This window comes from Rhinolophus hipposideros (assembly GCF_964194185.1).
Source record: "Rhinolophus hipposideros genome assembly, chromosome: 24".
Lineage (NCBI taxonomy): Eukaryota > Metazoa > Chordata > Mammalia > Chiroptera > Rhinolophidae > Rhinolophus > Rhinolophus hipposideros.
This window is the reverse complement of record NC_138070.1, coordinates 23,083,481-23,108,949: the sequence shown is the minus strand read 5'-3', so window position 1 is coordinate 23,108,949 and position 25,469 is coordinate 23,083,481. Positions and strand designations below refer to the sequence as shown.

The window sequence follows — 25,469 nt, the reverse complement described above, 5'->3', positions numbered from 1 at the left end:
CATTTATAAAACTTAAGAAGTGATCCCCTGACTAGTCTAGTACCCACCTGGCGCTATGCATAGTTATTACCATATCACTGACTATATTCCCTGTGCTTTACTTTACATCCCCATGACTATTTTATAACTACCAATTTGTACTTGTTAATCACGTCACCATTTTCACCCTGCCCCCCCCAACCATCCCCATCTATCACCCTGATAAATCTAGTACCATCTGACACCATACATAGTTATTATAGTATTATTGACTATATTCTTTATACTCTACCGTACATCCCCATGACTACTGTGTAACAACCAGTTTGTACTTAATCCCTTCCTTTTTTCACCCACCCTCTCAACCCCCCTCCCATCTGGCAACCATCAAAATGTTCTCTGTGTCTATGAGCTTGTTTCTGTTTTGTTCGTTTATTTTGTTCTTTAGATTCCACATTCCACACTGCATCTGTCTTTCTCTGTCTGACATACTCCACTCAGCACAATACCCTCCAGGTCCATCCCTGCCCCTGCAGATGGCAAGAACCCATTCCTTTCCATGCCCGAGCAATATTCCATTGTATATATGCACCACCTCCTCTTTGTCTATTCATCCATTGATGACACCCAGGCTGCCTCCACATCTTGGCCATTGTAAACAGTGCTGCAGTGACCATATGGATGCACACGTCCCCATGAAGTAGCATTCTGGGTTTCTTCAGATAAATATCCTGAAGTGGGGTTACTGAGTCCTTTATCTCTTGTTACAGCCTTTGTTTTGAAGTCTGTTTTGTCTGGTGTAAGTGTTGCTACCCATGCTGCTGCTGCTTCCGCGTCCTCCTTCTTCTCTTTTTCCTCCTCCTCCTGCTCTTCCTCCTCCTTCTTCTTTTTTTGTTTCCATTTTCATGAAATATCTTTTCCTCATCTCTTTATCTCTTTACTTTCAGTCTGTGTGTGTCTTTCAATCTGAAGTGAGTCTCTTGTAGGAAGCATTATGTAAGGATTTTGTTTTCCTATCTATCCAGCCACCGTGTCTTTTGATTGGAACATTTAATCCATTTACATATAAAGTAATTGTTGATAGATATGTAATCATTGCCATTTTATTTATTTTTTACCTTTAAAAAAAAAAAGTCCCTCTAAGATTCCTTGTAATACTGGTTTAGTAGTGATGAACTCCTTTAGCTTTTTCTTCTCTGGGAAGCTCTTTATCTGTCCTTTGATTCTAAATGATAGCTTTGCTGGGTAGAGCAATTTTTGTTGCAGGTCCTTGCTTTACCAATCCCTTCTGGCCTATAAAGTTTCTATTCAGAAATCAGCTGATAGTCTTATGTGAGCTCCCTTGCACGTAACTAACTGCTTTCTCTTGCTGCTTTTAAGATTCTTCCTTTGTCATTAACCTTTGGTGTTTTAATTATGATGTGTCTTGATGTGGGCCTCTTTGGGCTCATCTTGTTTGGGACTCTCTGCACTATCTGGGCTTGTATATCTATTTCCTTTGCCAAATTAGGGAAGTTTTCCATCATTATTTCTTCAAATAGGTTTTCAATTCCTTATTCTCTCTCTTCTCTTTCTGGTTACTCCTATAATGTGAATGTTGGTATGCTTGATGTTGTCACAGATACCCCTTAAACTCTCCTCATTTTTTTTGGATTTTTTTTTCTTTTTGCTATTATCTTTTGGTGTTTTCTGCTACCTTTTCTTCTGAATCATTGATTTGATCCTCTGCTTCATCTAATTTACTGCTGATTGCCTCTAATGTAGTCTTCATTTCAGCTATTATATTTTTTATTTCTTACTGGTTCATTTTTGTTTCTTGTCTCTTTATTGAAGTTCTCTCTGAGATCATTGAGAATATTTATAACCAGTGTTTTGAACTCTGTGTCTGGTAGATTACCTGTCTCCATTTTGTTTAGTTCTTTTTCTGGAGCTTTGTTCTATTTTATTTGGGATATGTTTCTTTGTCCCCATTTTCGCAGCCTCCCTGTGTTTGTTTCTATGTATTAGGTATGTATAAGCCTCCCAGTCTTAGGAGAGTGGCCTTATGTAGTAGGTGTCCTCTGGGGCCTTATGTCGCGCATAGTTTCCCTGGTCACTTGAGCCGGGTACTACAGGTATGTCCCTTGTGTGGGTTGTGTTTGCCCTCCTGTTGTAGTTCAGTCTTGGTTGCTGATTGCACATCAGTGGAAGGGATTGTCCCTTTGGTTGATTGGTTGTGAAGACTGGCTGTAACTACAGTGGAGGAGCAGTAGTGCAGGGGCTGACCCTACAGAACAGGATTTACTTTAGCAGGGCTCTGGCGCATGCCCAGTCTTCCCTTTGGGTGTGTCGTCCTTGAAGGCAACTAGGTGATGCTCCTGTCTGGTTCAAAGCTGACCACTGGACATGCCAGCTCTGGGGTCAGCTTTGAACCAGGGAGGGGCCCTGCTGAAGGCCAAGTTCAACTACAGCCAGTTCCCTGCCTGGGGCCACTTGGTAGGAGCCACAAAGCTATCCTCAGATGACTGCCACTTGTGCTGCATTTAGAGGTGACTTGAAAAGCCAAGCCACAAACTGAGGCCCGCTGCCACTAGTGTGAGCAGCTTCAGGATGCTCAGCCAGAGGTATAGGACACACCGAAGCCAGATGCTGCTTGTTTGGGTTTTGTGAACATTTGAAAAATTTTAGAAAAGTCTGCAACATGAGCCAAGACAGGCCATATGTACAGAAATGCCACTGGAAGCAACTTGGGCATGCCCGAAAGTTGGGTGGGGCGGGGTCTCTGGGAATCACTGGGTGGAGTGAATGAATGATGTTAGCCAAGTTGATAGACACTCATATGGTGGCCATGTGCATCTGCACGCTGGGGGATGGGAGGGTTCAACAAAGAAACAGTGGCTTCCACCAACTCCTTTGTTTGGGAGAAAGCTGCCCCTCCAGCCCTCATTCTGAAACCAGACAGTTCAGTTCCTCCCCGTATGTCCCTGGTGCCTTTTGAGCTGCTGCCCCAGTGCTGGAGTTCAGAGTGAGTGAGTCCATCAGCGAGTAAGTCTGTGCCCTGTCCCTTTAAGAGGAGCACCTGGGACGACAGCTGTCCTTGTCTCACTCAGCTACAATCTCTGCTGCTTTGCACACCAGAAGTTATGGGGACTTCTTTCTCGGGCACTAGAACCCTGGACTGGGGAGCCTGATGTGGGGCTGGAACCCTTCACAACTCTGGGAGGACATCCACAGCCTAGATATCCCTCCTGATTTTTAATGGTCATATGCGAGTATGTGTGAAACCAGCCTGTTCTGCATCTCTGCCACTCCTACCAGTTTCAAGGTGGCTTCTTTTATATGTTCTTAGCTGTAGGGCTTTGGTTCAGCTAGACTTCAGGCAATCTTCAATGATTGTTGTTCTGTAGTTTAGTTGTAATTTTGATATGGTTGTAAAAGGAGGTAAGCACAGCATTTACCTGCTCTGCCATCTTGACCGGGAAATCTCTATAGGCTTAGTTTTTATTAGTGGAACCGTATCAACATGTATGAGACTTTCATTTCAGAAACATTTATTTTAACAATTGTTTATGTCTGTCTCTTTTCTCTCCCTTTTATTGCATAATGTCTTTTCTTAGCAAAACCGTGTGGCTGGGGCAATGCAGCTCTACTCCGTGGATAGGAAGGTCTCACAGCCCATAGAAGGCCATGCCGCTGCCTTTGCAGAGTTTAAGAGCGAGGGGAATGCCAAGCCTGCCACCCTTTTCTGCTTTGCTGTACGCAGCCCCTCAGGGGGCAAGGTAAAATCTACTCCACTTTGTATTTTCCCCCAGAAAATAATCCTGAGTCTATGTTAGTGTCTATGTGAGTGTAATTGGTAACCACTTAGTCAGCATCTCAACACCAGTTTATAATTAAGTTTGGGGAATGGCCTGCAGGTTCATATGAATGAAGGCTCTTGCTGTATTTAGAACCACTCACCTATTGTACACGTTGTTGGTTTTGCAGCCACCATTTGCATAAAGTTTGTCACCTGAAGTCAGCTACTCATTAATTGGTACCTTTCCATTAAAAGTCCTCTGACAGAATCTGCTAAGCATGGGCTAAGCATTGGGGCCAGAGGTAAGTGAGGCACGGTTTCTGTTCTCACACCTCAGTCTCATGGAGGCCAGAGCTGTGAGAGAGCCAGTGCGTGCCATCCTCACCTAAGGCACGTGAGTCCTATATGCCTGAGGTGTGGGTCTCCCTAACAGAGCTATGGAAACGAGAGGCCATGTCCTGGGAGAGAACCGAGTTATGTTAGGCTCAGGGGCACGTGCAGCACCTGTTTGGCAGGGCTGCCGTGGCAGAAGTGTCAGGTGTTGGGGCAGATGATGTCGGGACACCTGGGGTTCCACCAGCGGTCACTTGGAATGCTGCCTGAAAGCAGAGTCCATATCCCAGTACACTCTTATTAGGACACTTCCTGAAATCGTCGTTTTGGGTTAGTCATTAGCCCTGAAGTCTTCCCCCCAGGAAGAAGTATTCTGAATCTATACATGGCTGCCAAACTCCTCCATCTTAAATACTCTTACTGGATACTTGGGTCTCTTTTGTAACATTCTTCATGCCCTCCTCAGTTGAGAACCAGTAGGAAAACAGGAGTCAGGTAAAAACATCAGCATGTACAAAGAGCTTGCTACCATATCACCTCAGAGGCTGAGAGGTTTTTCACTCCTCACAGACAAAGCTGGGCAGCCATAGGCTCCCCTGTAGGAACAGAACTTACCCTGCCAAGCTCCCTATGAAGAGAGCACACCAGAAATGCCCTCTGCAGATGGATGGCAGCCCCGAGAAGAGAAGGGCTCAGAAGGCAGGCATGCTTACTTCCTCCTAGACTTGGCTGACAGGTGGGCTCTCCCCTCGTGGTGGAGCTTCAGCCAGAGGCAGTCTGCCATAACAGGCCCTTCCACACACACACAGACCCCCACAGCAGCTGTCCCAAGAGCCATCTCGTATTTTGTGGTTAAATGTCACTTCCCCTACCACAGTGGAAGATGTGGAGTCCCTTTAGTGGTTTTCTGGGCCTGTGCACCTTGCACATGCTAATTCAGCCCAGCTCTACTTAGGGGAATGGCTTTGTGGTCTCCGTGTGTGGATCTGAGTTGTGCCTGGACACCAGTTCCTTGTTGTTAGCTGTTTCACAGGTGGGTGCCACTTGTCCCTAGTCACGCCCTTCTCCCACTACCTCCCAAAGAAGCCTGGCTTCCCTTCTCAGTCCCCCGCTTCTTTTGGCAATGCCACTGTCCTTCCCAACTCCCAAGCAGGAAGCCATGGCCTCAAGCTCTATTCTGTCCTTGTTGCCACTGTCCAGCCGTCCAGCAAGTCTCACATCTGTGGTAAACTAGGCCCTTATCATCTATGTTTGGGTTAGGGAATAGCCACTTATTAGGTCCTCAGATCCATGCCACCCCTTAAAGAGTCTTCCCGAACTACTATTTATCTTAAAGTGCTTCTGTTCAAGGAGTTTCATTCTCCCCTATTTAACCTGCAGTAGCCCCTGCCCACTGACTGCATCAGTCGTCTCCTTTTAGCCAATCTCTCAGTATTTGTCCTCTGCTCGCCTCAAGCCTTTTTGGTATTAGGTTGGTGCAAAAGTAATTGCAGTTTTTGCAATTACTTTTAACCTCTTAAACCGCAATTACTTTTGCGCCAACCTAATATTTCCCCCCTTCTCTCTGCCAGGCCAGATTCAGACTGTCCTCTAAGTGTACACATGTCCTTTCTTCTGCTGAGCCTCCCCCTGGGCACTTGTTGTTTTTGTGTCTCTGATCACTTCTACTCATCATTTTTTTGCAGACTTGCTTTAGCTTTGGTACCTTTTCATTAAATAAAAGGAATTTGAAGCTGTTCTGATAAAAGCAGGGATGGGCCCCCTCGTTCACTCGCCTTCCTCCAGATTCTCCAAAAATTCTTACATTCCCAGCATAACCTTGAAAAACTCAGACCCTTGCCATGATCAACTATCTTACGAGTTTGGCATGCAGTTATGAGATCTTGTCTACTAACTGATTTGTGTTAGCCTGAGCTGTGTCCAGGAGAGCAGAGAGGCGGAGCTAGCAGGGACAGCAGATCCCAGTTGGAGCCTGTTGTCTCTTGAGTGTTGGCACTGAGGCCCAGAGAGGGGAGGAATGACTTAGCCAACATGCTGAAACGAAGTGTTTCTCAGGCCTCCTGGCTTTGGTTCTTTTGTTGTACTTGGTTGTGGGAGCAGGTTGGTGAATAACATAAGCACCCCCCACCAGGTCGTCTTGTTTTGTTTGAATGTCAGTTTATTAGTCTTACTGTACATCGACCTAAGGCTCTGCTCACTGCCGGGCTCAGCATCAGTCTGCCCCCAAGAGTGTTTACTTGGATTAACATACAGTCTCTTTTCTAGTTGCACATAATTGAAGTCGGACAGCCTGCAGCAGGAAACCAACCTTTTGTAAAGAAAGCTGTGGATGTGTTTTTCCCTCCAGAGGCTCAGACCGATTTTCCAGTAGCTATGCAGGTATGCACGTGCTGTTCTCTAAGTGAGATAGAATGAATCACCAATCTCAGGTGGCGGGGAACAGCAGATAGCGGCCTCTTTTGCCTCAGAAGTTGCCAGACTAGATATATTAGAACATGGAGAAGATGATGTTGAGGCTTGTCTTCTAGCTCCTTGTTGACTTAACACTCTGATGAGGAGCATGCTTTTCTACAAACAGGACTTTCTCCAACTCACATACCAGAACTCCAGACCTTCTTTTTATTATAAAAGATTAGGTGTTCACTGTAGTACAAAAATATACAAAACAATTCTCTGTAGCTGAACCAATTGGCTATAAAGTATATCAAAGATCTTACTACTTGTTATATAAAAAAATTTAGATGTAAACCTTTTCTGAGCAAAATGGGGATCGCACTATATATGTAAGATTATGTAATCTATCCTTTTTACTCCTTTGCTCTGTCAGTACATTGTAGTCGTTTCCATAAGTTATTTATTCTTTGTGAATATTGTGGGAAGTAAACAATTATTTTTAGGGATGTACCATAACTGAGATGTTTGAGCTATTTCCTTTTTTTCTGCTCTGAAATACTTAAGCTAGATTTCTAGAAATAGTTACATGATCAAAGAAGGTAAATTTTTTTTCCCAAGTGAAATTGGCTTTTTTTCTGTCTCACAAAAATATATATGTTGTTGATAAATCTCCAATAATATCAATACATGTAACAGCAAAATTAAATATCAATGGAAATCCTGCCACTGCTGGTAATTGTGACCACCTCTTTGGAAGTATCTTTACATGCATGCAAATACATACAAATAGACTTATATGAAATGGCTTTATACTGGCCTAGCACTTTACAACCTTCTCTTGCTTTATTATAGACCATTCTATGCTAATAAAATGCATATATGTATTTTAATATCTGCATCATCTATTCTATAGATGTGCCATAATTCATTTAGACAATCCCATGTTGATAGGTAGTTATGGTTACAGTACACGCTTCTAGGAACATTGTTGTCCATATATCTTTATGCATTAATCCAAAAGTCCGAGAATAAACTCCTAGAAATGAAACCGCTGGGTCAGGATCCAGGGCATGTGCATGTTAATTACCCTCATGACATTCTGTCAACGCGCACTTCTGCCGACTCTGCCCGATAGCTGGACAGTGTCCGATGGTATTCACATCCTTCCTGTGATTACTGTCAAAGTAAAATGGGGTTACCAGTCACTTATATGCATCTTATTGAGTGCCTGTTCCTGATTTGGGCATTTTTCCTATCAGGGTCTTATTTGTACGAATTCTTTGGAGTTTTAGAATACTAAATGCCTGATGTGTTTCAAATATTTTTTCCCAGTCGTAACAAAAGTTTATTTGTGGCGTGTTCCACCTTGTGGAAGTTTTGTATTTTCATGTGGGTTTGGTTCTCACATTTTGAAAAGAATTCTATACCCCAAAATGATCAACATATTCACCCATATTTTATTCTATTACTTAGTTTTATTTAAAAATTTTTGACCCATCTGGGATTTACTTTGATCTAAAGAATAAGATAGGGATCCAGGTTGTCACCCTCAGGCCCCATCCCCAGATAGCCAGCTAGTTATATCAATATTGTATACTGATTAAAGTCTCTTTTCCACTGATACGAAGTACGTACTCATTCATATTAAATTCTTACATGTATGTTTGATTCTACTTCAAGGTTCTCAATTAAGTTCCATTTGTCGCTATCTCTTCCTGTGCTAATGCCACATTTTATTTCTTAGTACCACACATTTTTAATTACTATATATTGGCTTTAAAACTAGTTCTCAATGAGACAGGACTAGAAGCACCTTGGGCTCCATGAGTCAGGAACTCATTACTCATCATTTGTGAGCTCTTTTGCCCTATTTGGCTTCTCCTTAATTTTCCACCTCTTCTCTATCTTCTTATAGATTGGAGCTAAACATGGTGTTATTTATTTGATCACAAAGTATGGCTATCTTCATATGTATGACCTAGAGTCTGGCGTGTGCATTTACATGAACCGTATTAGTGCTGACACAATCTTTGTAACTGCTCCATACGAACCTACCTCTGGAATTATTGGTGTCAACAAGAAGGGACAGGTATGTAACTCTGAAGTTTTATCTCCCACCTTCCCCATTCACTGGGCACTGGAGCTTAACTTTTCCTCCTTGGTCAGAAAGATACTGTTAAACTTACACCTGTGTCTCCCTTCTTCATGTCATCACCTCGCCTCTCAGACAGCACGATTCCTAACACAGGATCGAGTCTGAGAAGAGAGCAGCTCCCTTCCTGAATGAAGCTTGTACCGATGGAATACACACCACTGACATCTTCAGGCCATGTACACATTGACTGGAGAGGATTGAAAAAGCAGATGCTGTGCTACCTTAGTTACTGTTCTCAACTAAAGTTACACAGACAGTTAAAACAAGAAAATCAGTACTTTAAAGTTTGAGAAGAAACATTGTCAGTTCCACCCAACTGGGTTATTTTGGTATAGTTAGTACCCTGAACGCATCACTGCTCAATGTCCATACAACTTGGTATTTTTCTCGCTTGATACTTTCATAATCTTTTAAACAACTATGTAGAGTCCCATGCTGTAGCAGTACCGTGATGTTCTGCTGTGTTACCATGAGGCATTTGTCCCCTGTGTGTCTTGTCACGATTAAGGCCAACTTGATAGGCAACTCAACAGGAGCCTTAGAACTTTGCTGATATTCAGTGTCTGTGAGCAGAATGTCACAGTGTGTGTATATGGAACACTTCTAGACTGAAACAGTCTCACTTGTTGGGTCCTTATAGGTGCTGTCAGTTTGTGTTGAGGAAGATAACATTGTGAATTATGCAACCAACGTGCTTCAGAATCCAGAACTTGGTCTGCGTTTGGCCATTCGTAGTAACCTGGCTGGGGCAGAGGAGTTATTTGTGAGAAAATTCAGCACGCTGTTTGCACAGGGGAGCTATGCTGAAGCCGCCAAAGTAGCGGTGTCTGCACCGAAGGTAATGATACGAACACTGTGCGCTGTTCTGAGTGGATGAAATCATGAAAGCATTCCACTGCTGATGTTGGAGTACCTAAGCGTTCTGTTACTGGTTTTTAGCTTTACATTTTTGTACCAGAGGCATAACAATAATGGAACAAACAAAAAGCACAGTCTTGCTGCAATGACATACTCCCTTTCATTCTCTTCCACTTCTTGTCTATGTGCATACATATTTCTCACCCAACTTTTTATTTTATTATTTTATTATTAAAAATATAGCTAACATACAGTATTATATTAGTTTCAAGTGTACCCCGAAGTTATTCAACATATATATACCGAAAGAAGTGATCACCATGATAAATCCAGCAACCATCTGACACCACACTATGCTATCGCAATAATATAGGCTATATTTCCTATGCTATATATTACACCCCATGACTTGTTTTTTATTTAATTATTTTTTATTTTTATTTTTATTTTTTTAAGTGTGTTTTTTCAGGACCCATCAGATCCAAGTCAAGTAGTTTCAATCTAGTTGTGGAGGACGCAGCTCACAGTGGCCCATGTGGGGATCGAACTGGCAACCTTGTTGTTAAGAGCACCACGCTCCAACCAACTGAGTTAACCAACCTCCCCGATTTATTTGTTTTATACCTGGAAATTTGGACTACTTATTCCCCTTCACCTTTTCCCCCCTTTTTAAAATTTTCAATTACAATTGACATTCAATATTAGTATATTAATTTCAGGTGTATAGCGTAGTGGTTAGACATTTGTGTAATTGAGATGTGATCCCCCTGACTAGTCTAGTACTCACCTGGCACTATACAGAGTTATTAGCATATCATTGGCTATATTCTCTATGCTTTACTTTACATCCCCATGACTGTTTTGTAACTACCAATTTATACTTCTTAATCCCTTCACCTTTTTCATCCTGCCGCCCAACTCCCTCCCATCTATCACCTCAACAAATCTAGTATCCCTCTGATACCATACATAGTTATTACAATATTATTGACTATATTCCTTATGCTATGCTCTATATCCCCATAGCAAATTTTTTTTTAAAATTTTATTGGGGAATATTGGGGAACAGTATGTCTCTCCAGGGCCCATCAGCTCCAGGTCATTGTCCTTCAGTCTAGTTGTGGAGGGTGCAGTTCAGCTCTAAGTCCAGTCACCGTTTTCAATCTTTAGTTGCAGGGCGCACAGCCCACCATCCCATGTGGAAATTGAAACAGCAACCTTGTGGTTGGGAGATCACACTCTAACCAACTGAGCCATCTGGTCGCCTCTCTGGAAGCTCAGCGTCAGCTCATTGTCTTCAATCTAGTTGAGGAGGGCTCAGCTCACTGGCCCATGTGGAAATCAAACCAGCAACCCTGTTGTTCAGAGCTCGTGCTCTAACCAACTGAGCCAACTGAGCCATCCGGCCAACGCCCATAACTACTTTTTAACAACCAATTTGTACTTCTTAATCCCTTCACTTTTTTCACCCTGCCCCCCCACCTCCTCCCATCTATCACCCCAACAAATCTAGTACCCCTCTGATATCATACGTAGTTATAACAATATTATTTACTATGTTCCTAATGCTATACTCTATATCTTCAGAACTACTTTTTTTTTTTTTTGGTCGAATTGGCAACTTTGTGGTGGAGAGCCCGCGCTCCAACGAACTGAGCCATCTGGCCCCCGGGGAGATGAGCAGCAGCTCATTGACTTCAATCTAGTTGCAGAGGGCGCAGCTCGCTGGCCCATATGGGATTCGAACCAGCAGCCCAATTGCCCAGAGCTCACGCTCTAACCAACTGAGCCACCCGTCCGTCCCCCTATAACTACTTTTTAACAACTAATTTGTATTTCTTAATCCCTTCACCTTTTTCATCCATACCCCCAATACCCCTCCTATTACCCAACTTCTTAAACTTAGCAAATGTGTAATACATCAAGTGGTTGTACCCTATTTTATTTAGTCATATTCCTACTCTGGACTTTCTCCACTTTTCTAGAGTATAACAACAAACAATACTACTGCTTAGGACATTTTCTTTGATTTATTTCATTAGGACGAATTTTCCTGGGACTGGATCTGCTCCTGGGTAGATAAAGGTTTTCAAGTTGCTTCTCCTAGAAAGGCTTTTTCCTGTCTTTCAAGTGATGCTTATGAACAAACCATTTCTAGCCTTCATCTGAGACTTGGAGTATTTTAGATTAGAAAGTAATGATATGGTAGAACTTCATTATTGCAGGACGGATTCAGAAGCCTACTTCTCACTGCAGCAAACTAGGAAGAAGGAAGACCCTAAGTAGAAATGACCTGTGGGACCAAGAACCACTGTGCTTGTGGTTATTGCTGAAGGCAGAAGCCGTTGCCTTGGTAGAAGACTTTATGTGGCTGACAATTCAGTATAGAATTTCCTTTGGCAGATTTCTTTTTTATCCTAGCAAGTTAAGTGAAGTGATGGTCTGTGATTACAACACAACAACCTGCATTTCCATTTATCATTAGGGAATCCTGCGTACCAGCGACACAGTTCGGAAGTTCCAGAGTATTCCCGCCCAGCCTGGGCAGGCTTCTCCTTTGCTCCAGTACTTTGGAATCCTGCTTGATCAGGGTCAGCTCAATAAACTTGAATCCTTAGAACTTTGCCATCCAGTTCTTCAGCAAGGGCGCAAGCACCTCTTAGAAAAGTGGCTGAAAGAAGATAAGGTACAAACACCTGTGAAATCACAACCCCCAGCACAATTTGGAACTAGGTCACAGGCTCACTGCTCCTCTGGTCCTAATCTTGTTTTTTTGGCACACCACAGCTGGAGTGTTCAGAAGAACTTGGAGATTTGGTAAAAACTGCTGACCCTACACTCGCTCTGAGTGTGTACCTTCGGGCAAATGTGCCAAACAAAGTTATCCAGTGTTTTGCAGAAACAGGCCAGTTCCAGAAAATTGTGCTCTATGCCCAAAAGGTAATGCATGTTTAACCATTAGCATTTCACAGATAATTTGTAGTTGAGTGCTTGGTGATTCTGAAGCTTATAAAATCCCCTTCTGTGTAAGTGCCCTGGTGTGAGAGAGTTGTCAGTGTTGCTGTTGGTATCTCTCATTCATTGATAATGGTCATATTTTATTCTCTTCAGTTTTTTATTTTTTCGTGTTATGTTTATAGTCCTTCCATCTCTTTTCCAATCAGGGACGTTCCTGTAATTTTATCTTGTTTTTTTCTCCCTTCTTCTCCATTCCCCCTCAGCACCCTCTGTATGTTAATTTGCTGGTTTTGATGGGCCTCCAGGCCTCACTGGTCACTGTGCTGGGTGTCGGTCAGAGCTTGCACACTGGTTGGGGTGACTTCTCTGTGGTCCAGGCTGTTGATACAGTTGATTGTGCCTCTATGTACATGGGTCGGCACATTGAGTTGAATGTTGTGTTTGACAGAGGGCCGGCACATTCACGTGCTAATATCGCTCATTTCTTTGTAAAGTCAGGTTCGGAACAAAGGGAAACCTTTTTTGTTTTTCTTAAACACTGAAGGGTTTGTTTCTTTTCCTGATGGGTGTTCCCTTACTTCTAGGTTGGCTATGCCCCAGACTGGATCTTTTTGCTGAGGAGTGTAATGAGGATCAGTCCAGACCAGGGCCTGCAGTTTTCTCAAATGCTAGTGCAGGACGAGGAGCCATTGGCCAGCATTGACCAGGTGAGCATGGTGTCTGGGACAGCTCTTTGTGGCTCGTATAGCCATCAACTAGATTCCCTTTCTTTTGTTTTCCTGTTATCAGTGTCTCAGTTGTTTTCTTTGTTTGCTATTAATCTTCCAGTTTAAAAAAAATCTGGGGCCAGCCCGGTGGCTCAGGCGGTTAGAGCTCCCTGCTCCTAACTCCGAAGGCTGCTGGTTCTATTCCCACATGGGCCAGTGGGCTCTCAACTACAAGGTTGCCATTCAATTCCTCAAATCCTGCAAGGGATGGTGGGCTCCGCCCCCTGCAACTAAGCTTGAACACAGCGCCTTGAGCTGAGCTGCCGCTGAACTCCCAAATGGCTCAGTTGGTTGGAGTCTGTCCTCTCAACCACAAGGTTGCCAGTTCGACTCCCGCAAGGGATGGTGGGCTGTGCCCCCTGCAACTAGAAAACGGCAACTGGACCTGGAGCTGAGCTGCGCCCTCCACAACTAAGACTGAAAGGACAACAACTTGACTTGGAAAAAAGTCCTGGAAGTACACACTCTTCCCCAATAAAGTCCTATTCCCCTTCCCCAATAAAAATCTTTAAAAAAAAAAAAATCTGATATACTAGGGGAATCTTGTGTTCTAGTCTTTTATTATTTGAATACTTGTATACCTTTGTTTTGAAGTATTTTAGAGGATTTGTGTGTCAAGTTGTGACGGTCTTGTTTCTTTGTGTGGTGATTAATGGTTGGGTGTGAGGATGTCATTTTAGGATGGTAGCCCCACCCCCATTCACCTCCTCATTATCCCTCTCTGACAAAGCGCCTGAACTCCGCCTGAGTACCTAGTCATGGTGAATGCCCTCAAGTCTGCAGACTTTCACCTTGTGGGTGTCTTAGACTAGCCTGGTGTTAGGTGAACATGCAGCTATTAGTTTAATATAATGTACTTAGTATTTAGATGTAAACACATGATAACTCACTGGTAAACTGTGCGCAAGGGGCTCTGGGTAATACAGAGGAATGTAACAAAGCCTGAAGCTAGGCAAGAAAACCAACAACCTGTATAGAAATAGTAAGTACAGTTATATTACGTTTATACATCTTGGAATTTGCAGATATTTTAAAGATCATGATTGAAGGGTTTGAGCCAAATTTACATAGATCTCAATGGGGAAAGAGGCTCCAGTTTACATCTGTACTATATTTCATATTTTTAAAATATTTTTTATAGCTTTTTTTTGGTGGGGGGGAATATTGGGGAACAGTGTGTTTCTCCAGGACCCATCAGCTCAAGTCATTGTCCTTCAATGTAGTTGTGCAGGGCGCAGCTCAGCTCCAAGTCCAGTCGCCATTTTCAGTCTTTAGTTGCAGGGGGCGCAGTCCATCATCCCATGTGGGAATTGAACTGGCAGCCTTGTTGTTGGGAGCTCATGCTGTAACCAACTGAGCCTTTCGGCTGCCCCTCTGGAAGCGCAGTGGCAGCTCGTCATCTTCCGTCTGTTGTCAAGGGCGCAGCTCACTTGCCTATGTGGGAATCGAACTGGCAATCCTGTTGTTCAGAGCTCGCCTAAACAACGGAGCCATCTGGCCGCCCTAAAGTATTTTTTTAAAAGATTTTATTGGGGAAGGGGAACAGGACTTTATTGGGGAAGAGTGTGTACTTCCAGGACTTTTTTCCAAGTCAAGTTGTTGTCCTTTCAATTTTAGTTGTGGAGGGAGCCGTTCAGCTTCAAGGTGTTGTCCTTTGTGTTGTCCTTTCACAGTCTTAGTTGTGGAAGGCGCAGCTCAGCTCCGGGTCCAGTTGCCATTGCCAGTTGCAGGGGGCGCAGCCCACCATCCCTTGCGGGAGTCGAGGAATCAAACTGGCAACCTTGTGGTTGAGAGGACACACGCCAACCAACTGAGCCATCTGGGAGCTCAGCGCAGCTCATCTCAAGGTGCCGTGTTCAATCTTAGTTGCAGGGGGTGCTGCCCACTATCCCTTGCTAACTCGAGGAATCGAACTGGCAACCTTGTGGTTGAGAGCCCACTGGCCCATGTGGGAATTGAACCGGCAGCCTTCGGAGTTAGGAACACTGAGCTCTAACCGCCTGAGCCACCGGGCCGGCCCCCCTATTTTTAATATAAACTTTCCTCATGCACTTTAAATATGGAAACAGTTACATAATTAGTAAATTCGTTACCTTTATTTCACTTCTTATTAAGGCTTATTAATTCTTTACATTAACATCTATTTAACCTTAATGATTAATGTCTAAGTCAATGTTTGTATTTTCCCAGTTGTGCCTGAATAATACACTGATAGTATACGGACTAGACACCAGATATTGATGGCCTCTAGGGTTTAACTAAGTAATAGATCGTTAAAATTGCTGGAATCACTTCAGAGGATTTGGACATTCAAATGTTATAAAAGTACTTCCTTTAATCTACTCAAGTAAAATGCCCTGTTGGTGATCTAGGTGAGGTAATTTTACAGAATTACCTACTAACAAATAATGGCCATGAGTTACATGACTTTTGGTGATGTAAGAAAATGCAAATAAGGTACTAACTGTTCGGTTTCTAAATGAGATTCAATTTCAGGAACTATTTCAACAGGAAAATAAAACAATTTCCTTTGCGTAAAAATGTGTCTTGTGATCTGTTTCAGATTGTAGATGTTTTCATGGAAAACAGTTTAATTCAGCAGTGTACCTCCTTCTTGTTGGATGCCTTGAAGAATAATCGCCCAGCTGAAGGGCATCTCCAGACTCGCCTGTTGGAAATGAACCTGATTCATGCACCCCAGGCAAGTGACATTTTTAGGCTGAAACCAAGGGACAAAGCACCTGTTTGTGTGGGACTTGCAGCTCTAAAAGCAGCGGCTTTGGGCCGCGTTGTACTTGTGCCAGAAGTTTATCTTTGCCTCAGTGGACATTCTCCAGAACTTTCCTGCCAAGGATTTACAGAATCTGTGGTGCAAGACTTTCATAGAAACAGTTATAATTGGGACATCATTTCTTTTCCTTTTTTTTCTTCAATTGTGGTAAATTATACATAACAAATTTTACCATTTTAACCATTTTTAAGTGTGTGATTCAGTGGCATTAAGTACATTCACAGTATTGTGCAACCATCACCACTCTGTACTTCCAGAACTTTTTATCATCCCAAACAAAAACTCTGCACCCACTAAGCAATCACTCCCCATCCCCTCCCCCGCCCTTGGTAATTTATAATCTACTTTCTGTCTCTATGAATTTGCCTGTTCTAGACACTTAATATAAGTGGAATCATAAAATATTTGTCCTTTTGTGTCTGGCTTTTTTCCCTTAGTGTATTATTTTCAAGATTCATGCTGTATGTATGTATGTATCAGAATCTCATTCCTTTTTATGGCTGAATAATATTCCATTGTATGTTTATGCCACATTTAGTTCGTTCATCTGTTGATGGACTTGGGTTGTTTCCACATTTTGGCTATTTTGAATAGTGCTTGTATGACCATTGGTGTACAAGTGTCAGTTTGAATTCCTATTTTCAATTCTTTTGACCCATACACCCAGAAGTGGAATTGCTGGATCATTATGGTATTTCTATAACTTGTTGAGATGCCACCATATGTATTCCAAGCAGCCTGTACCATTTTACATTTCCACTAGTAGTGTCTGAGGTTTCCAGTTTCTCCAGGAGGGACTGAGCAGGATGGCACAAGATTTCATCACACTAACCAGAACAGCACCCAATTTAAAAGTTATGAATTGTTTATTTCTGGAATCTTTCATTTAATACTTTTGGACTGTGGTTGACCACAGGTAACTGCAGTATGAAACCACAGAAAGAGGAACTGCAGGTGGGGTTAGGGGGGCTATTTGTACTTGATTGGTGTTCCATATCCTGAAAGAAATGGGAAGCAGTGTGAAGGCACCACAAGACATGCACCTCATCAAGGCTAGCTACTAGTTAGGTATCAGGGGTCAGACCACTCAGCAAGTCAGCAAGGTTGTTGTGTTGACTCACCCATTCTCAGCCCATTATTTAAACACAATGTTAAGTCTCATCAGAATTCTTTCTAGGAGTGTTTGTTGTTTTTCAAATGGAATCCCCGACTCCTGATTCTGCCTTTAACCGAGAAGTCTAGTAGACATGAATAGGATGTGTACTTTCAGGTCTGATTCTGACTGTTAATAGTCAGAGGATTGAACTGATTAAAGAAGGAGGACTCGGTAGGCTCGAGTCCTCATACTGACCCTACCGTAGAAAACTATGAATGTGAGGGCTGAAAAGCCCGAGTGACAGCCTGGACTGATCCCAGTGATAGCACTTTGGGGCAGAGCCTCAGCCTTTCGCACACACCTGACTCTGCACCCTGGGAAGACAGAGCCTTGTGCAAAAGGCCTCAATGCCTTGGAAGGATAGCCAGAGCTCTGCTTTGGACTGAAAGTAGCTGCTGCTGCTCTGGAGGCTGTGATGTGGGCAGGGACCCAGACATGGGGAAGCCCCGGTGAGCGCTGTTCCAGAGCTGTGCCCTGAGGGTCATGGTTGAGCAGCTGCTCTTAAAAAGTTATTACTCTGGCTCAGGCTTTCTTACTGAACTCACTGTTTCACAGGTTGCTGATGCCATCCTTGGAAATCAGATGTTTACTCATTATGATCAGGCCCATATTGCCCAGCTCTGTGAAAAGGCGGGCCTCCTACAGCGAGCACTAGAGCATTACACCGACCTCTACGACATCAAGAGGACTGTGGTCCACACTCACCTCCTCAATCCCGAGGTATGGTGTGCCCCTGCGGGCACTCCCTTGGTGGGTGGCATTCACCCAGTCAGTAGGGTCACATGTTCCCAAATTTCCAATGTTGGCAGTTGTGGGAATGTGTCTTCCCTATGTGGAGCCTCATCACTGCCTGAGCAATTCTCTTTCATCCCACACACAGACCCCCCACTTGCTCAGCCACATGGCTGGGCCTATATCACCTTTCTTTCTGTTGTTTGCTTTGACTTAGTTTAATAGAGAACCTTACTGACAGCCCTTGGAGGGTTGTGTGAAACTGTTAGCGAAAGCTGAATAGCTTTTGCATTTCAGTTCATAGAATAGATTTAGCATCAACTGTGGAGCATCACAGGGTTTGTGACAGCTCATTGAACTGTCACAGTTGAGGTCAGTTTCTTACCCCAATATTACTCCCAGCTCCCCCTTTTACCCTGAGGGATGGTTGCTTTTCTTATATTTTTGAGACTCAGAGGGAAAAATTAATCCAGTTATTTTGCCAGTGTTGGCAGCATCTAAGATGGTGCAGAGTTGTGGACAAACTCTTCCTTGCTCCCCAGTGGCTTGTCAGCTTCTTTGGATCCCTGTCAGTGGAGGATTCTATGGCGTGTCTGCATGCACTGCTGTCTGCCAACATCAGACAAAACCTGCAGCTGTGTGTGCAGGTGGCCTCCAAGTACCATGAGCAGCTGGGCACACAGTCCCTGGTGGAACTCTTTGAATCCTTCAAGAGTTATGAAGGTAACGTGTAGCCTCTGGCTGACCACACCTCCTGCTGCGGTTACCCTCTGCCTGCCCAACCTAACAGTGTTCCTGAAAAGCCAGGCAGGAAGCAGCACTCACTGCCTGGGGTATTGGTCAGTGGCAGAAGATTCCCGCTATCTCGTGTGTGTTCTCCAGCCTTTCTGGTGTTTGCAAAAGAAAAAATTGGTTGGTATTGGTATGGGGAGACTTAGAATCCCACTGTGTCCCCGGACCCTCTGGGGATCCGAGCGTCTCTTTGTCACACAATCAACCACAGAATTCACCTGAAATCCTGGAGTCCACGGCCCTGAGAGGACGAGGCTGCCCTTGAGTGAGAGCCCTATGAGGCTCCAGTGTGTGTGGTTGCTGGGCTGGCAGGCCTGCCCTTGTTGGCTTCCTTTGTCCACTTGTGGTCATCACACTGAGAGGGTGTGCTAGTGGGGGCATGGCTCTCCCAGATGAGGGTCTGTTGGGGACAGGACAGGGCCGTCTGGCCTGCCCAGGACACAGACTGGGCATTAGTCCAGTGGGTCATCAAACCACTGCCATGGGCCTAGTGAACCCGGGACATTGGAGGAGTGAAGGCAAAACATGTCCTCAGTTGATCTGGCCTTCTCGTCAGAAGATGCCATCGCAGAAAAGGCCACAGCAGCAGTTGGGGGACACTGGGCTGGGACAGGCTGCAGGATAGCATTAGTGGAAACCATCACCTTAGTGCTGGAGGGCACAAAATGGAACTGTCTCTCTTCGTAGGCCTCTTCTACTTCCTGGGCTCAGTCGTGAATTTCAGCCAAGATCCAGATGTGCACTTGAAATACATCCAGGCTGCCTGTAAGACAGGCCAGGTCAAGGAGGTGGAGAGGATATGCCGAGAGAGCAACTGCTACAACCCAGAGAGGGTGAAGAACTTCCTGAAGGTGAGTGTATCCAGGCAGCCTCTCCCTCCTTGAGCGAACCAGCGGCCCAGCTGTCCGAGTTGGAAAGCTGGGTTCTTGCCAGTGTTCCCTGGGTCCCCAGTGGTAGAGCTCTACTTTATAGTCTAAAGTTCTAGAAAGAGTCTACTTGCTATTTTATTACCCCTTTGTGCAGAGATGCTTGAAGCTGTACTCTTTAATTATCTGATATATGAGTAGAGGAAATTAGTTTATTGCTGCACTGTGTTTCAGCAACACCCCAACTGTGTCCCTGTTGATTAGGCCAGGCAAGGATGCAGAAACAAACCACGGAGTGCTAAAAACAGAAACAAACAAACCACTCACTGCTAGGGGCATAAAAGAAAGCTTATTTCTTTGTCCTGTGCAGTCCTTTATGGGTCTAGAAGTCAGGAGGATGGCTTTCTTTCCACCATCTTTCAAGGACCAGGCTGATGGCTGCTTTGCCATCTTCAGCTCGTCACTCTGAATATTGCCTTCTGGGTCCACTGCAAGAAGGAAAGAGTACAGAGGAATCAGCCCAGGTGGTTTCTATGAGTGAGACTGGAAGTGGCACGTGACACTTCAATTCACATTGCGTTAGAGACAAGTTGGTCACGTGGCCACACCCCAAACTGCAAGCGTACAGAGAACCTGAGAAATGTCCTCTAGCTATGGCCAAACAAGGGAGACGACTGTGGTGGACTCCAGGGCATGGAAAGCAAGCGTGTGGGGGGCCACCCCTGCACCAATAGATGATGTTGCGTGGGGTACAGGTACTTGTCAGGAAGGGCAGCACTTACTGGCTGGTGTTCTTGAGAGCAGCCCACACTCTGCTGCCTGGTCTGGGTCAGACTCATGCATAAACGAGCTGCTTTTCTTAACCTAAAAGATGTTTGGTTTTGGACCCGTTTGGAACGCTGTTGCCAAATTTAGCAGAGTTCTTTTTTTATGTAAACATATAGTATTACCTTTCCCCACTTGTTTCCCAAAGCAAACACCTTAACAGGACAGCATATCCAGGGCCTTTCGGCAGCAGTGCCATCCCTGAGCCGAGGCCCTCACTGCCTGGTTTCTGTGCTTTCCAACACACAGGAGGCCAAGCTCACGGACCAGCTTCCCCTCATCATCGTGTGTGACCGGTTTGACTTTGTCCATGACCTTGTTCTGTACTTGTACCGCAACAACCTGCAGAAGTACATCGAGATTTATGTTCAGAAGGTACTGCTGGGACCGTCGCTGCTGGCTCCCGGTTGACAGCTGGCTGCCTTTGTGCCTCGGTCCGTGGTAATAGTCTACACCCGAGAGGCTGCCTCTGACCCCTGAACATGTCTGAGACCGTCAGTTTGAAGGGTGGTGTGTTAGCTTGGGCATCCATGGCAGAATACCACAGTCGGGCAGCTTAAACAACAGACATTTATTTCTCGCAGTTCTGGAGGCTGGAAGTCCAGGATCAAAGTGCCATCCCCCACCTTGGGTTGGTTTCTCCTGAGGCCTCTGTCCTTGGCTTGCGGACGGTACCTCCTTGCTGGATCCTCACCTGGCCTCTTCTGTGTGCCCATGCCCATGCCCGTGGTGTCTCTTCCTCTTCTTATAAGGACACCAGTCCTGTCGGATTAGGGCCCCATCCTATGCCCTCGTTTAACTTGAATTATCTCCTGAGGCCCTATGTTCAAATATAGTCACAGTGGGGGTTAGAGCTTCAACTTGAATTTGTGGGGGGACACAATTTAGTGCCTCATAAGAGCCCTTTCCAGGTTTTTGCCCATCCTGTCCAAGTCTTGGATGGCTTGTAGCAATGACCTCTGTCTGCAGCACTGAAGTTGCCACCTTGACCATTCTAGGTCAACCCTAGTCGGATCCCAGCTGTGGTTGGAGGGCTGCTCGACGTGGATTGTTCTGAAGAAGTAATTAAAAACTTAATCATGGTGGTGAGAGGACAGTTCTCTACTGATGAACTGGTGGCTGAAGTAGAAAAAAGAAACAGGTAAGGTAGCTTGGTATCTTCTCTTGCCCCTGGGGACTAGTGTCAGTTGTTAAATCTCTGACTGATTTTCAAAGATCCCTTTGTGGCCCCAGGACTGACTGTCTCCAGGGCTGGTCTTTCGGGTAGCAAATCTTAGATCTAGTAGTGAGTTACTTGCTCTTGGTACTGAAGACCTTGGGGAGAACTTAACAATTGTAATCAATTTGGAACTCAAGTCTCTCCTGATCCCTAGAGTGACCTGAAGTTAATGGTAGGAGAGTTTTTTTGTTTCCAGAAGCAACCTTCGCAGTCCAGGACAGCCCTGGGGGTTTTGGCTATCAACTTTGAGACTTCCACAGTGCTCTCCTTCTTTTAAAGGCTAAAGCTGCTGCTTCCCTGGCTCGAGTCCCGGAGTCACGAAGGCTGTAAGGAGCCTGCCACTCACAACGCACTCGCCAAAATCTACATCGACAGCAGCAACAGTGCTGAGCGCTTCCTGAGGGAGAACGCCTACTACGACAGCCGCGTGGTGGGCCGCTACTGTGAGAAGCGGGACCCGCATCTGGCCTGTGTAGCCTATGAGCGGGGGCAGTGTGACCTTGAACTCATCAAGGTGGGCATCAGATCCACTTAGCTGCCAGGTGTTGCTCTGGCCTCCTGGGGCAGGGCTTCAGATGTGTTTCCTGGGAGGGCTGATGAGGGCTTCCTCTGAACAATGGGTCACAAGGTACATTTCTGCAAACTCGGTTTCCTTGTAACTCTGATACCTTGTTTCCTACCTGCTCATACTCTGTTTGTATGTATTGTACCTTCAGGCCTGGCGAGGCCTGGCCAGCCCTAAATCTGACCTGTCAGCCCTCCGCTTACTGCTCTCTGTGTTACCTCGTGTCCTGAGGGCAAAACTGAACCCCTTAGCCTGATCTGGGAGCTCCTTTGTGGACCACCACACTACATCCACCAGCCTGACTGCCTCCCTCTTTCCTCTCCTCACTGAGTGCCTTGTCTCACATGCCCTTGCACTTCCTGACTCCCTTCTTAGGACAACCCCCCCATATATGCCCTGGCTTAGATCTATGTATACTTAATTACTTTCTTAGATTGAGCTGTTGACCCTTAGTCATGTGACCTAAAACTCCAGAAATTCATGTAGGTGCACCTGATGTTTGATCGTAAGCTCCTTGTAGGCAGTTGGTCTGTTTGCCTCCAGCACCTCAGAGCATTTGACAATGTGGTGGAAACTCAGCAACTGGGGAAGGAATCTGTAAGGCTGTGAAGTGTGCAGAGCTGGAGATCAAGAGCAGACACCAATGTCACATCCTTCTTTAGCTTTGGACCCTGACCATGGAAGTGGCAGGCCAGGTGAACATAGCCCCTCGCCCAACAGTCTCCGGGAAGCCAGTTTCTGTGAAGCTGGGACTTGAGTTAGTTTGATACCATAAGCCACTTTTGGCTGAATTGACCACCTTTTTATTAAAGCACAGTTCAGGGACGTCTTGGAGATCTTTGTACTCATCTGTCCTACGAGGTGATATTAAGATAGACATCACCTCTTAGTAAGACAGAGTTCAGATAGGCAAGACACTCTCACTAAGGAAGGTCTGCTCTGTCAGGAGAGCTGTGATGAGATTTCAGGGCAGGGTGCCGGTGTGCTTGGTGCCAGGACAGCCTGCTCCTGCAACACCCGTGTGAACGCCTGCGTTCGCAGACACACACGCATCACTTAGCCTCGTGCCTGGCATCAGACTCAACAAATCTGATTCCCACCAGGCCTTAGCAAGTGCCTCACACATGGGAATGTTCTTCGTGGACAGTTGGTTTTTTGGAGATGTATTATAGCATCCAGAAAAGGATCTCAAGTTCAGTGAAAGCATATTTTAAAGTTTATAGGCCTTGAAATGTCGCAGCATATATGCTATTTTTATACCAGTTCTAGGCTATTCTAATGACACTTTAGAGATGGTTTAGAGCTAGCTACATGTGAGAATTTACATTTAAATTAAAAACTTAGTTCCTCCTTCATGCACTGTATTTCGAATGCTCAGTAGCCTCCTGTGGCTAGTGGTGGGCATGTCAGACAGCACAGATGTAGAACATTTCATCGGCTCAGAAAGTTCTGGGGGCAGTGCTGCTTTAAAGTGACAGTTAAGTTGATGTGGAAAGGAGCTGCGGCACATCCACTGTAAGTTGCTGCAAACTGAAAAATGGGCGTTTTGAGGTAATTTGGTGCTCTGAGGAGTACATTGTCAATGCTTTGGGGTGCTGTTCGTCCCACTCAAAGCACTGTGTCTCACTTGGGCTCTGGCTCACACCAGACAAGTGTCAGGGACAGAGGGAACTGATGGGGGTGGGTCCCCAAGTAGCTTCCCTTGGTTGGCTGCTTATATTACACAAGTTGCTCATTTCAGGTTTGCGATGAGAATTCTCTCTTCAAAAGCGAGGCTCGCTACCTGGTGCACAGGAAGGACCCGGAGCTCTGGGCTCACGTCCTTGAAGAGACCAACCCGTCCAGGAGACAGCTGATTGACCAGGTGAGGCACGGGAACATGCACACTTGCACCCACCTGCATTTTACCCTCTCCTCAGCTCTAGTGATTGCTTTAATTATTACGTCAAGAACATCTTCAGATGCCTGAACAGATGATCTTGTGACCCTTCACTACTCTTCCCCCTCCAGAAGCAGTTTGCCTAAAACTGGTTTTGACGCTCAAGAGTGAGCTCACTTGGAGTCATTTATTGGTTGAGGGCACAGAGTTGGCCCTGATATCTAAAGCCAGGATGTTCAGCCTCAGAGGAATATTTGATGGCATGCTGCATGCTGGATCCTTAATGTTTTTCCCAGCTCAGTCCCCACTGACAGAAGTTAAGTGGCTCTCAAGGTTACCTTGGCTGGACTTCCCTTTGTTGAGATGCACTGTTGTGCCCATGCCCTGTTGTGACCATCCAGTGCCTCCTTGGAGCTGGGGCACAGTGCTAGGACCAGGGGTCCTTCCTAGTTACAGCCTCGGCCACTCAGCAGGCTTCCTGCAGCCTTTCAGACAGTAACAGATGGTGCCTTCGTCGTCCTCTGCACGTAGGCTGCTGGACACACAGTTTCGGAGTGGGCTGAGACCAGTGTGGGAACAGGACCCTGGTCCAGCAAGGGGGCTTCAGCACCCGCCTCCTTTGTGTGCATTGCCATCCCATTGGATGCATTTGTTTAAACTCGAGGGTTGTATTTCACCTGTGTCTACTGCATTTCACCTTCCTGTTTTCTCCACTCTTCCTCGTGCCTGTACCATTATTTTTTCATAGTCATCTTTATTTTGGGATGTTTAGATGTATAGAATCCCATGTTATTTTGAATCTTTATCGTATACTCATCTCTCAGACTTACCTAAGGATTTAATACCTTTCATCCAAACCTGAGCCTGGGACAGAGTCTTTGGAATCTCACTAGGGATTAGTCCAAGTTCACAGACAACAGACATTTCTCCAGGTGTGGTCCAGCCTCCTGGTATGTTTTGTAAATCACATCTCATTATCGCTGAGAAGAGCAGATTTAACACTGTGCTTAACTAAAGCCAGCAGGTGCCTCCTGGTCTCCCTGTGTCTGTGGAGCCACTGGTCCTGTCATTATGTCTGCTGTGTCTGAATATTCATAGCCACCTCCTGCAGTGCCCCTCTGATTAGAGGGAGTGCATGATGGCATTGGCAGACTGCTTTTAGGTCTGGACTAGAAACTCTTTATGGAAAATGTACTTAGAGCATCCAGTTCCCTGAGGTGACCTTAGGTTGGGCATCCTGTGTCAGCTCAAATAGATGGTGGAAGTTTATTTTTGCCCTTAAAACAACCAATGTGTATTTAAAGTGCTCTAAGGTTTTCCAGAACTGACAATTAGATAGATGTCATAACGCTTACTCATCCCCTACTGTGGATGGACTTGGTGTGCTGTGTCAGTTCTCCCTTCCCTCGAGTATGCCCTTTT

At 45.1% G+C, this 25,469-nt stretch overlaps 1 protein-coding gene across 4 annotated transcripts in view; it reads left to right on the top strand.

The window, feature by feature from the left end:
- Nucleotides 1-25,469, top strand: part of CLTCL1 (clathrin heavy chain like 1) — an 85,603-nt gene that overhangs the window by 27,963 nt on the left and 32,171 nt on the right. For all 4 annotated transcript variants that reach the window (XM_081037868.1, XM_081037865.1, XM_081037867.1 and 1 more), the window contains exons 4-18: nucleotides 3,576-3,737; nucleotides 6,356-6,469; nucleotides 8,400-8,573; nucleotides 9,280-9,477; nucleotides 11,983-12,183; nucleotides 12,285-12,437; nucleotides 13,040-13,162; nucleotides 15,786-15,923; nucleotides 17,725-17,889; nucleotides 18,444-18,624; nucleotides 19,381-19,544; nucleotides 20,634-20,759; nucleotides 21,383-21,525; nucleotides 21,883-22,117; nucleotides 23,910-24,032. In XM_081037868.1, the coding sequence (XP_080893994.1) occupies nucleotides 3,576-3,737; nucleotides 6,356-6,469; nucleotides 8,400-8,573; nucleotides 9,280-9,477; nucleotides 11,983-12,183; nucleotides 12,285-12,437; nucleotides 13,040-13,162; nucleotides 15,786-15,923; nucleotides 17,725-17,889; nucleotides 18,444-18,624; nucleotides 19,381-19,544; nucleotides 20,634-20,759; nucleotides 21,383-21,525; nucleotides 21,883-22,117; nucleotides 23,910-24,032 (2,400 nt within the window). The remainder of the gene's footprint in view (nucleotides 1-3,575; nucleotides 3,738-6,355; nucleotides 6,470-8,399; nucleotides 8,574-9,279; nucleotides 9,478-11,982; nucleotides 12,184-12,284; nucleotides 12,438-13,039; nucleotides 13,163-15,785; nucleotides 15,924-17,724; nucleotides 17,890-18,443; nucleotides 18,625-19,380; nucleotides 19,545-20,633; nucleotides 20,760-21,382; nucleotides 21,526-21,882; nucleotides 22,118-23,909; nucleotides 24,033-25,469) is intronic.